Genomic DNA, 12,773 nt, shown 5'->3' on the forward strand with positions numbered 1-12,773 from the left:
AAAAACAGAGCAAACAAGATTGCTCTTTATGAGACACTACGACTCCAGTAACCAATTAAATTATATGATTTAATAAAAAGATTTTGTTTTCATAAGTAGCAGTTTGGGTGCCAAACTAAATAATGTTTTCTGCATCTTAATTCTTTTTGCATTTACATTTTTTTCTGTGTCCCAAACACAACCTTAGAAACAAAGATCTTCCAAATTGTTTGTTGAGTGAACTAGGTCAGTCTTGACATTCCATAATCCCATGTCAGTGCATCATTAAGAGCTCCAGGTTTCTATTGCATTCGAGGAGAAATATTGTGTGTATTTGAGATTAGAGGGTTTGTGATCAGCTTATAAGTACTGTTATTAAACTCAATGCTTAACCAAACCAATGTAATGTGGATTCCAACATTAATGAAAGATTTCATTTTAATATAAATTTTCAGAGTCAACCTATCGCCACCAAGCCACCATTGACGATGAAACAGTTTCTATGGAAATCTTAGATACAGCTGGCCAGGTGAGTTAGTGGTGCAGACCACTCTCCTAGATCAATGTTATATTCATCATTGTACACGGGTTTATTTATTTCTTTGTTGATTTTCTCTTTTACTTTATTCTCTCTGCATGCACACTTGAAAATGCACCTAAAAAAGATATAGGAACTGTGTAACTATCATGGTGTGCCAATTCGAAACGTTTATCATAAAAATATTTGTTCAGGATTGGCATATCCTTCTAATCCTAAAGTTCATTTGCTAAAGTAGCCCCACATGTTGAAATTTTCTTTTGCAGAACTGGTACTTGTACTCACAGAAGTTTACGCATGTGTATACGTACATGTTAGCACACCCTTCATTAAGACAGAATTTCGGTGCAGTTATAAATGCTTGAAGTATATACCCAGCTTCACAGATCTGACCATTTTAAGATTTTCCATGTATGAGTCGAAAAGTGTGTATGTGTGTGGCCAAATTACTCATCTGCACTCTATTGCAACAACAGTGTTTTTATGCAGCGCCTATATTGTAGAAGAACATTCCAGGATACTTCAAGAGAATATTATCAATCAGTTCTGAGGAAGGGTCACTCAGGGCAGGACTTTATACACTTAATGGTAAGGTCCTAGGGAGTGTTGCTGAACAAAGAGACCTTGGAGTGCAGGTTCATAGCTCCTTGAAAGTGGAGTCACAGGTGGATAGGATAGTGAAGAAGGTGTTTGGTATTCTTTCCTTTATTGGTCAGAGTATTGAGTACAGGGGTTGGCAGCTCATGTTGCAGCTGTACAGGACATTGGTTAGGCCTCTTTTGCATGCAACTCTGGTCTCCTTCCTATCGGAAAGATGTTGTGAAACTTGAAAGAGTTCAGAAAAGGCTGGGGGTGTTTTCCCTGCAGCGTCAGAGGCTGAGGAGTGACCTTATAGAGGTTTTTAAAATCATAAGGGGCATGGATAGGATAATTGGACAAAGTCTTTTCCCTGGGATCGGGGAGTCAAGAACCAGAGGGCATAGGTTTAGGGTGAGAGGGGAAAAATATAAAAGACACCTAAGGCAGAACTCTCTCACGCAGAGGGTGGTCTGTGTATGGAATGAGCTACCAGAGGAAGTGGTGGAGGTTGGTACAATTGCAACATTTCAAAGGCATCTCGGGTATATGAATAGGAAGGGTTTGGAGGGATATGGGCTGGGTCCTGGCAGGTGGGACTAGATTGGGTTGGGATATCTGGATGGTACAGAGGAGCTGGACCGAAGGGTCTGTTTCTGTGCTGTACATCTCTATGACTATGACTTTATGACCCAAAACGTTAACTCTGATTTCTCTCCATAGATGCTGCCAGACCTGAGCTTTTCCAGCAATATCTGTTTTTTTTTGTTTCTAATTTACAGCATCCACAAATCTTTTGTTTTTTATTATCAATCAACAACTTGTCAACAATAAAGGACATATTAGGAATTTGGTGTAAAAGCTTAATCTAAGAGGGAGAGGTCTAGGGAGGGAATTTCTGAGCTCGATTTGGAAAGTACCAATGCTGGGATAGAGAGAGAGTGGAGAATGAGTAAGAGGTCACATTTGGAGGATATTTATTTATGCTTTCACTTGATGTGGGCATCACTGGTTACACCAGTATTTATTGCTCAACCTTGGATGCCCTTAAGTGGTTGTGAGCTGCCTTCTTGAATCACAGTATTCCATGTCATATTGGTAGATTCACAGTGCTGTTAGGGTTTTGTTCAGCAATAATGAAGGAATGATGGTATGGTTCCAAGGCAGGATAGTTTGTAGCTTGGACAGAAACTTACAAGTTGGAAGTATTCCCTTTGCATCTGCTGCTCTTATCCTTCTATGTGGCCGAGGTCACTGAGTTAGAAGGTGCTGTTGGAGGAATGCAGAATTCTCAGAGGGGTGTAGGACAGAAATGGGAAGAGCAGAGGCTGTGGAGGGATTTGAATACAGGGATTAAGATATAACATGTAAGCATTAATTAATGAAATATAAATATTACATGAAAACTATTGACCAGGAATCAAAATAAGTATCAAGTGCGGGAATGATGCGTGAGCAGGACTTAGACAAATGTTGGAAACAGAGCATTGGATTAGCTCAAATCTGTGGAATGCAAAGATGGGAGATTGACCAGGTGAGTACCACATGCTGAAAATGACTGAAGCATATCCTGCACGGTAAGTGTGTATGGTTATCATGACTTTAAAGAGTTCAGCATGACTCAGTTTGTGCTCATTTCCCTCCTTGGCTTGAAAGGCACTCGCACCAACCCATTGAGTATGGAGGTCACAAAAACATGAATGAGAGCTTCAGCATATAATGGTGTTAAGGCAGGAGAGGGATGGGTAATCCAGTGGAAATGGAAGTTAATCTGGCACAGAGATTAATTCATGTGTGCCTGTAGAGAAATGATTCCTTTTTGGGAAGTACATGGACTCTCAGGAAAATTGGCAGAATCTTTTGTAGATTTTTTTAATTCAGTATTAAGAGAACACATCAACATTTTGTTCATAGGAAATGCACAACTCTAAATTAATTATCTAATCTTTCTATCTTGTCACATAAATTACTAACATTCATTACTGCCCTGTATGAAGAGTGATGACTTTCCTATACAGAATGGGAAGGTCACATTATTTATTTATTGTCCTTTACTGTAATCCTGATGCACAGAGTAGTCACACATAAGCAAGAGTGGATTGTGCATTCAATAACTTCAAGGCCGTATTAAATCATGAAGCGATGGTTCCGTCAGCTAAGAGTTTATAATTATCCTTTTTAACATGTCCTCGAAAGAGTGTCACTTTGTGTGGGGGGAAAGCTAGAAATTGGAGTAAGTGCTTTCAGTGGCTGAAAAGCTGAGAATTTCAGAGCCAGGTTAGACATTCACTTCAATGTTCTCTCTCTCTCATGCTGTTGTATGACTGCACATTATTACCATTTCTCAAGTGGTTTATTGGATGTAAAAATAACCAATGTCATAAGTTTTAAATTCTTGTGCGTGCGACTTCAATTAAATCCGGGACCTCATCTTAAACCAGTTAAGTTATTTATATTAGCATGTGAGAAATGTATGCAGGTCTGCCAACTGACAGTAACTACAATGGAACTTAATTTTCTAAGTATTCTTGGACTTAAATGTTTAGGTTTGGATACATGGAATATTAACATTCTTTTCGATTAACATGTTGAAATGATTTATCTTCTTCCACTTTTCCTCACTTCTACAAATCCTAAATATCATTGGACTAAAGTACAGTCACCATCAGCTGGCTCTGCTACATTGCCCAAGAAATCAATTTTCACTCCCAAACTCAACATAATGCAGCTCAAATTGAGCAAGTTTTTCTGGCACCGTGGAACATTGTCTTCCACCATAATAAGGTGGTAGGCATGTTGCTTGCTGTTCTTTGAAATCGATATTCTGCTATTTGCTGAGGAGAGGAACATTGAAGACAAGAAAGTTAAGCAATGTTCCTCGCCTTGAGGATATTACCCTCAGCGCAAGTAGAATGTTTGATTGTCAGATCATCACAGCCAAACGTGTTCCTGTGCTTACCCAGTGTCAGTTGGTGTGTAGATAAATGCAGCAGCCAGTTTACGCAGATCAAGCAAAGATAAGTGTTGATTCAAAGCTACCTGTCTTTGGTGATGTTGTTTAAGGAAGGATTGTTGGCCGGGGGGGATGAACTGATGAATTCCCTGTTCTTCTTTCAGTAGTATTGTAGGACCTTTGGCGTCCACCTGAACTGCTGGTGGGTAGGCAGAGTCCCCTCTGACAACTTACCACAGCCTGAATACTATGTTGTAGAGTCAGTCTATGTTCAAATCCTGGGGCTGATGAGAGTGCCTTTTAAACCAAGGAGGAAAATGAATACGAAATGAGTCATGTTGAAATCTTTGAAGTTATGTTAACCATACTTACTTGCCACGCTTCAATCATTCTCAGCATTGCATAATCTAATGTTAGTTTTTGGGATTATGAGACAGTTGTGCAGTAAATAAATAATCTCAGTACTGGCTGTGGGCAGCATGGCGGCTTAGTAGTTAGTACTGCTGCCTCATAGCACCAGGGAGCTGGGTTCAATTCCACCTGCTGGCAATTGCCTGTGTGGAATCTGGACATTCTCCCCATGTCTGCATGGGTTTCCTCTGTGTGCTCCAGAGGTTTCCTTCCACAGTCCAAAGATATGCAGGTTAGGTGGATTGGCCGTTCTAAATTTCCCATAGTGTCCAGGGATGTGCAGTCTAGGTGGATTAACCATGGGAAATGCAGAGTTCCATGGAAGGGGAAGGGGGTGGGTTGGGTTGGGATGCTCTTCAGATGGTTGGTGTGGACTCGATGGACCAAATAGCCTGCTTCCACAGTGTATCGATTTTACGACTTGTATCATTACATTTTACTGTAATGTTCAGAACCATGACTGTATGTACTTGTCATGTGTGTAGTACTGAGTACATTAATAAGATATGTCTGCAGAAGTATGAAACAAATCTATCAGTTACTGAATTTCCTTGGCAGCTTTTAAAATTTTGCTGTACAAAAAAAGCAGACGTATTGCAGAACAGAAAATTCATAGCTTCCAAATAGAACAAAATACCTCAAGCCTCTTATAATTTGGGTTTGATTGAAAAAGAGTAATTGCACATCCTTCAGACTCTGGTGTACTGTGAGGCTTTCAGTTTGGACAGTGCTCAAATTCTGTCTTACTGTGTCATAAATATCATTTTAATGGTTGTTAAAAAAAAGCATAAACAATGAACTGGACAGGGTAAAGAACATTCTTCACCATTTCAGGAATGCCTCATTCACCACAGGAACGTATCCAGTCTTTATTGCCTCTTTGTTATTTTGTTCTGCTGCCTTTTGGCCTCCTCCCAATGGGACCTGTGTAATAGATTCCCCCAAGTATTGAGAAGGTTTCCAAGCTCCCCTAGTCACTTTCAGTTGGGATCCAGAGTTGGACACTGCAGTTGCTTAATGAGTTTTAGGAGAGATAAATCCTCTTCCTAAGTGCTGAGTTATTTTATTTTCCTTTCTTTAGTGTATTGCTTTGCTGTGAGCTCAGTGGGGAATCATTCCCCATTGGAAGAGGAAAGAAAGGTGTGTGTTTATATTGCTTTGATTTAGAATAGGACTCTCCAAACCTAGGTTCGGGACGTCAAGTGGGATGATGACTAGTCTCCAGCTTCATGACCCTTGTGGAGCTAACATGGCCCGCTCTCTCAGATCTCCCTTCCACATTCTCTCTTTCCAAGGTCCTCCCTTCTCCTCTTCCCTCCAACTCTAAAAGTTGATCCTCCCCTCCACCACTGTTCTGACTGAGGGATTGTGACAATCTTCAGGGAGGGGATCACAGTGGGAAATTGTTTGGGAAGCATTGCTTGAGGATGTTTGAAATGGTTTAACAGTTAACTGATTAACTTTGGAATATAGTCACTGTCATAAACAATGGTTGCTGATTTTCACACAGCAATGCCCCACAAATAGCAATGTGATAATGACCAGACAGCACAGAACAGTACAGCACAGGCCCTTGGTGCTGTGCAAAACATGACTCCATATTAAACTAATGTCTTCTGCCTACCCACAGTTCATGTCCCTCCATTCCTTGCTTATTCATGTGCTTATTTAAAACCGTCTGTCAATAACTTGGGCGAGATCCCGTCAGGCCCTGAGAACTTATCCACCTTAATGTTGTTCAAGACATCCAACACCGTTTCTTCCTTGACCTCAAAATGCCCTAGAGACTTGTTCATTCATGTGGTTGAAGGTTAATATTTGCCAGGACGCTAAGACGGTGTACTCTTTTTATTGTAATAGTGGGACATTAGGTTTTGGGAATAATCCGATGAGATTTCCTGTTTTGAGTATGATGTCTCCTCCTCTCCAAATCTCTGTTATGCTAACATTCCTTTGTTCCGCAAAGGCCAGGAAACAACAAAAATACCAGGGATTCTCAGTTGGGCCTGTGGGTGGTTTTCTTTATAGCACTCATGAGATATCCACAAACTAGTGTTTGTTTTATGTTGAAAAGCAATGTTTGTTATAATTGAAAACATTTGTCCTTTCCCTTCCCAATTAATACATACCCAGTTTGGAGTTGGGCAATAACCTGGCTCTCGTTGAGTAATTGGGGTCATCGAAAATAAAGGCAGCATAGATTTTCAAATCAGGACTAGGTCATTTACAATTGAAGTCATAGAATGAAGTCCAGTGGAAGTCTTAAAATGCACTGCTTTGAAACACCTTGTATGCTGGACCAGTGAAATACCTGCACAGAGGCTGATATCCTGTCACCAAGTTACTCTTTATTCACTTGTGCACGCACTACACTGGCTGTGTATGGTCAGCCAGCTTGGAGTCAGTCTCCTCAACTGAGGAGATTCTAAATCCCCATTTATATATTTTTTTCTTAATCCCCATTTATATTGGTTGGCCAGAGCTTCCTGCTTGGCCTCGGTAACAATCCTAATCAAGGGCTTTGTAGTCAACAAGATTCACCTGGTAGGAGAAAGTGAGGACTGCATATCCTAGCGATCAGAGCTGAAAATGTGTTGCTGGAAAAGCGCAGCAGGTCAGTCAGCATTCAAGGAACAGGAGAATCGACGTTTCAGGCATGAGCCCGAAGATGGGCTGAAGAAGGGCTTTCCTGAAGAAGGACTCATGCCCGATACATCAATTCTCCTGCTCCTTGGATGCTGCTTGACCTGCTGCGAAGATCCCCTGGTTCCAATCACTACAGCCAGACTGCCCATTACTTCAGAATTTGGAGATGTTTCTGACCACAGGTCTTCACCGTTGCTGGGGCTGCAAATTTCCATTTCTGTGCCATTGTCCAACTTCACCTCTATCCCCATTCATATTTTACTGCTATCCTTATTCATGTCTTCATTATCTCAGACTTGATCAATGTGTCCCACATATGCTAATCTTCATAAACGTGAGGGCATTCAAAACTCTGCTATCCTAATTCTTACTCACACAAGTCCCTCCTGTTCATCTGTCACAACTGTGAACAACAAAGGAGCCAATGTTTATTGGGGTTAGGTAGAAATTTAGAGTCAGGCCACGATCAGATTGACTATGCTCTTGTTGCATTAGTTGCTGGAGCAAATGGCCTATTCGTGCTCTGAAGTCACATGTTTTTATTCCATTTTGGGGTGGGGAGAGAGGGAGGTTTGTTGGCCCCTGTTACGATCGCTACTCCCAGTCTGCATCCATCTCCTTTATAATTGGCCGAACCTGATAGTTTTTGTCATTCATTAAACTTGAGTGTTTCAGGGAAATCCTAGCTATTACATATGTTACATGTAGAAGTGAGGTATCTGATAACATGATAAAGTAGTATCTCGCAAATTAACTGCAGAGTAAATTCTGTTATTATCAATGCATACTTGAGAGACTGGGTTAATCATCATTCTCATGTTTCACCGTTTCTTACACAGCCTTGTTAGGGTTCCATCTGCAGTTTAAATTGGTTATAAGGCCTGTTTTAAATTGGTTACATGGGAAGATATTAAGGCTTCCCTCCTCTATTGTGGTACCGTTGTAGCCTGAGTAATGAAAAGAAAGCTAAGATTATATCACTGTCTGCCACAAGCATTCACCAGGGTCATACGGTCATCATGTTGTCTTAGGGTCAAATGCATTTGAAGAAAAACCATGGAGCTATGTAGATCAACAACTCATCTTACAGTTTCTGAGCTTCTACACAATATTTTCTTTTCTCATGCTTTTCTTACAGCATTTGTTGCCCATCCCTAATTGACTTCAAATGTCATGTCATGCTAGGCCATTTCAGCAGATATGGAAATGTGTTGCTGGAAAAGCGCAGCAGGTCAGGCAGCATCTAGGGAACAGGAGAATCGACGTTTCGGGCATTAGCCCTTCTTCAGGAATGGCTGAAGAAGGGCTAATGCCCGAAACGTCGATTCTCCTGTTCCCTTGATGCTGCCTGACCTGCTGCGCTTTTCCAGCAACACATTTCCATCTCTGATCTCCAGCATCTGCAGACTTCACTTTCTCCATTTCAGCAGATAGTTAAGAGTCAGCCATATTGTTCTGGGTCTGGAGTCATATGTAGGCCAGACCAGGCATGGATGGCACACCTCCTTCCCTGATGGTCGTTAGTGAACCAGATGGATTTTTACCTCCATTGATGGCAGTTTCATGGCGCCATTACTGAGATTAGCTTTATATTCCAGATTTATAAATTAAACTGAAATTCTGCCAGCTCCCATGGTGGAATTTGAACCCAAGTCCTTGAGGATTAGCCTGGGCTTCTGGATGTCTAGCCCAGTTACATTACCATTATGCCACCCCCTCCACATTGCAGTGATAACCATTGCATTGAAGGGAATTCTTGATGAAATCCCAGTGCTAGCACAAAATCATATTTCATATATAACTAACTGACTAGTCACTGCTTATTGCTACAGTTGCCATTTTCTCAGCGGACGGTTCATTCAATTTTGGGAACTTAAAGAAGCGAATAGGACAATGTGCAAGTGTACAACTAAAGGAACATTAAAGACAGAGTAACTCTTGCTTAGCAAGTTTTGAGAAGATTTGTAGCTCAGGTTGAGGTTCTGGATGTAGGTTTGCTCGTTGAGCTGGAAGGTTCATTTCCAGATGTTTTGTCACCCTACTAGGCAACATCTTCAGTGGGCCTCAGACAAAGCACTGCTGATATGTCTTGCTTTCTATTTATATGTTTGGGTTTCTTTGAGTTGGTGATGTCATTTCCTGTGATGAGGTCACTTCCTGCTCCTTTTATCAAGGGGTGGTAGATGGGGTCTAACTCGATGTGTTTGTTAACAGAGTTCCGGTTGGAATGCCTTGCTTCTAGGAATTCTCGTGCATGTCTTTGTTTGGCTTGTCCTAGGATGGATGTGTTGTCCCAGTCGAAGTGGTGTCCTTCCTTATCCATATGTGAGGATATTGGTGAGACAGGATCTTGTCTTTTTGTGGCTAGTTGGTGTTCATGAGTCTGTGCTCACCAATTTCTCAGCAACAAACCCAAACATGCGGACAAAACACGTCCAGAAACCCTAGCCACTCTTCCCTGCATCAAAGACATCTCAGAAATGACTGCCAGACTACTCAGACCCCTTGGTGTCATGGTAGCTCACAAACCCATGAACACACTAAAACAGCAGCTAATGAACTTGAAAGACCCTATACAGGCAATAAGCAAAACTAATCTCATTTATAAAATACCATGCAAGGACTGTAACAAACACTACATTGGACAAACAGGCAGAAAACTAGCCACCAGGATACATGAACACCAACTAGCCACAAAAAGACACGACCCTCTCTCACTAACATCCTCACATACAGATGAGGAAGGACACCACTTCTACTATGACAACACATCCATCCTAGAACAAGCCAAAGACACGCACAAGAATTCCTAGAAGCATGGCATCCCAACTGGAACTCTATCAACAAACACATCGAGTTAGACCCCATCTACCACCCACTGAGAAAAAGAACAGGAAGTGACCTCACCACAGGAAATGACATCACCAACCCCAAGAAACCCAAACATATAAATAGAAAGCAGGACTTATCAGCAGTGCTTCGCCTGAGGCCCACTGAAGATGTTGCCTAGTAGATGACAAAGCGTCTGGAAATGAACCTTCCAGCTCAGCGCACAAACCTACATGCATAACTCTTGCTTTGATGCTACTTGTGCAGGTTAACTAGATATCATAAAAGGCAGAAGTGTCACTTTATGTAGGTTTGGGTCTGATTATGAATTAGTTTGTGTTTCTCTAAGTAATCTCATAGATGTCCTCAATCAGTATGTAATGCGATGTTGTTTTTCAGGAGGATGCCATTCAGAGAGAAAGTCACATGCGTTGGGCAGAGGGTTTTGTCTTGGTTTATGACATCACTGACAGAGTTAGCTTTGAGGAAGTGATTTCACTGAAGAACTTCCTGGATGAAATCAAAAAGCCAAAAAACGTGACGCTGATCCTTGTGGGTAACAAAGCTGATCTGGACCACTCCAGGCAGGTCAGCACTGAGGAAGGGGAGAAAATGGCTACTGAAATGGCCTGTGCTTTTTACGAGTGTTCAGCCTGTACTGGAGAGGGCAACATCAACGAAGCTTTCTATGAACTGTGCAGAGAGGTGAGGCGGCGTAAAATGATCCAAGGCAAGACCAGACGGAGAAGCTCCACCACCCATGTCAAGCAAGCCATCAACAAAATGCTGACCAAAATCAGTAGCTAAATATTTGTGAAGGAGGAGGGGTGGAGAAATAATTAGAAACTGAAAACAACAACAAAAAAGTTGAATTATATCATACAAAATAGGAAATAAACAGTTAAGGATGTTAGCTTTCCAACTCCATGTAGCTTCAGATCTGTTTTTTGGACAAACCTCAGTCTCCCAGAAACTATTGATGTCCTATAGCATTAGGTACCACAATTAAGAGTGTGAATCAGGCTGATAACTCTCACTGTGCAAACGTATATGAGACTAATTTTTAAATCCTTCCATGCCCAAATACTTAATTAATTTTAGGTTGAAATGGGTCAAAATGTGTAAGAATAAGGGCTTCAGGGTTTTAACTCTTCAAGTGGTGTTCTAATTTTTAAGTTTCAGAAAAGAATCCATTCCATTTGAAGTCAATGTTTGAGCAGGTAAAATAAATAGGATATTGGACTGCAGCTAATAACCTGAATTGTCAGGGAAGTAAGATCTTCAGAGCCCTAACTGGTTAAGGTAATGAATCACTTGGGCTAAGAATCAGAATCACTTGGGCTAAGTTAGCTGATCTCACTTTGGTGCAAAGTAGACCCTCTGTAGTTGACCTCAGCACCCCCTGTGTTAAGGTGGAGAAAGGATAAGCTTTGGCTCCCAATGGCCATCTTGCAGTTGATGCTGCAAGTACTCATATTTGCACATGCAAAACACAGGCTTGGATTTGCCTGTGAAAACCCCCTTCATTACAAACCGACTGCCACCAACTAGAGAGGTGGGTAACATTATGGAGAGGCACTACCTCCCATGGAACAGTACCTTCATTCTCCTTGCAAGGAGTTAAAACCATCAGAGCAGGGTATGACTCAACAACAAAAAAAGTAAGCGTGCATTGTTACCACTATTTGTTTGAAAATATGATAGATGTCTAAATTGTATATATATATATAAATACATATATCTAAATAAATATGCTGTTTTAAAATATCCAAGTTAAATTGGATCTATTTGAAAACTATGCAGTTGGAACCCATTGTACCGCTGACCATTTATCATTGAGATTGTTCATAGATACAATCAATGCTGTGCTTGGAAAAGCTGTCGGTCCCTTTCATTTAGGTTGTGTTTTTAATATTAAACCCAAGGTTGGCTATCTCCTGTTGGTTGTTTCCACAGCACTTTGTACAATCTATAGTAGGTTGTCATTTTTGGGGACTGTAAATGGTTAATTAATGTTGTGATTTGTTAAGCTATTAATTAAATTCATTAGATCTGTAAATCAGTTACTAAAATATCAAACAGCCTTTTGAAGTTTGGAGAGGTTTGTGTGTTCTGTATAAGTTTGCAATTGTAGATTTTCTCCCATGAAAAGTAAATAAGTGCTTTTTCTTTTTTAAATTAATGATCTCATGATTTATCTTGTAATTCATTTTTTAAAAGGACCAACTTAGTTCTATATATAAAATGCAAGAATAATTCTCTTGTTAAATGCCAGAAAATACAAAATGAATGCATTCAAATTTGAGAGATATTTTTGTTAAACCCTGAAATATTTAAGATGTTTTGTTAAGGGACTGATTTATTTGCCTGTAGGTAACTCCTTCATCTATACAATTAACCGATGATTTTCAGAGTATGCTGAATGTTGGAAAAACCGAGCAAATGTACTGAAGAGGTCTCCTCATATAATTGCTGTCACTTTGCTGTTGTAACTTGCTTTTCCATGTAAAATAAATCCTGAAATATTTGTTATTCTTTGAAATGTTTGATTAACTGCATCAGTGTACATCAGTGCACTCACATTTCTGCATCCTGATTTGTCTCAACTTGACAGGTATGTACTGGCATTGATAGGAGAGGAGGCGATTACACTGCAGGGTTGTGATACAGCAAGATGAGGGCATTTATTCATGGTCTTTCACATCTCTATCAGTGACACTTCACAGCTGTGCTTTTTTTTTTTAAAAATGCTGTGGATGTGCACAAAAGTCCTTTTTCATTATGCTAGAGATAGTGGTAGCTGAGTTTCCCTTCTGCTGCCAGTGATAGTAATTTCCGTCC

The 12,773-nt window shown here is 40.6% G+C and overlaps 1 protein-coding gene across 4 annotated transcripts in view; it reads left to right on the forward strand.

Moving 5' to 3' along the window:
* rerg (RAS-like, estrogen-regulated, growth inhibitor) overlaps nucleotides 1-12,464 on the forward strand; it is a 90,179-nt gene extending 77,715 nt beyond the window's left edge. For all 4 annotated transcript variants that reach the window (XM_043713544.1, XM_043713545.1, XM_043713541.1 and 1 more), the window contains exons 4-5: nucleotides 435-508; nucleotides 10,332-12,464. In XM_043713544.1, coding sequence (XP_043569479.1) covers nucleotides 435-508; nucleotides 10,332-10,739 — 482 coding nt within the window. In that variant the 3' untranslated portion in view covers nucleotides 10,740-12,464. The remainder of the gene's footprint in view (nucleotides 1-434; nucleotides 509-10,331) is intronic.
* Nucleotides 12,465-12,773: the final 309 nt, after the last annotated feature.

Source organism: Chiloscyllium plagiosum, chromosome 23 (genome assembly GCF_004010195.1).
Source record: "Chiloscyllium plagiosum isolate BGI_BamShark_2017 chromosome 23, ASM401019v2, whole genome shotgun sequence".
Classification (NCBI taxonomy): domain Eukaryota; kingdom Metazoa; phylum Chordata; class Chondrichthyes; order Orectolobiformes; family Hemiscylliidae; genus Chiloscyllium; species Chiloscyllium plagiosum.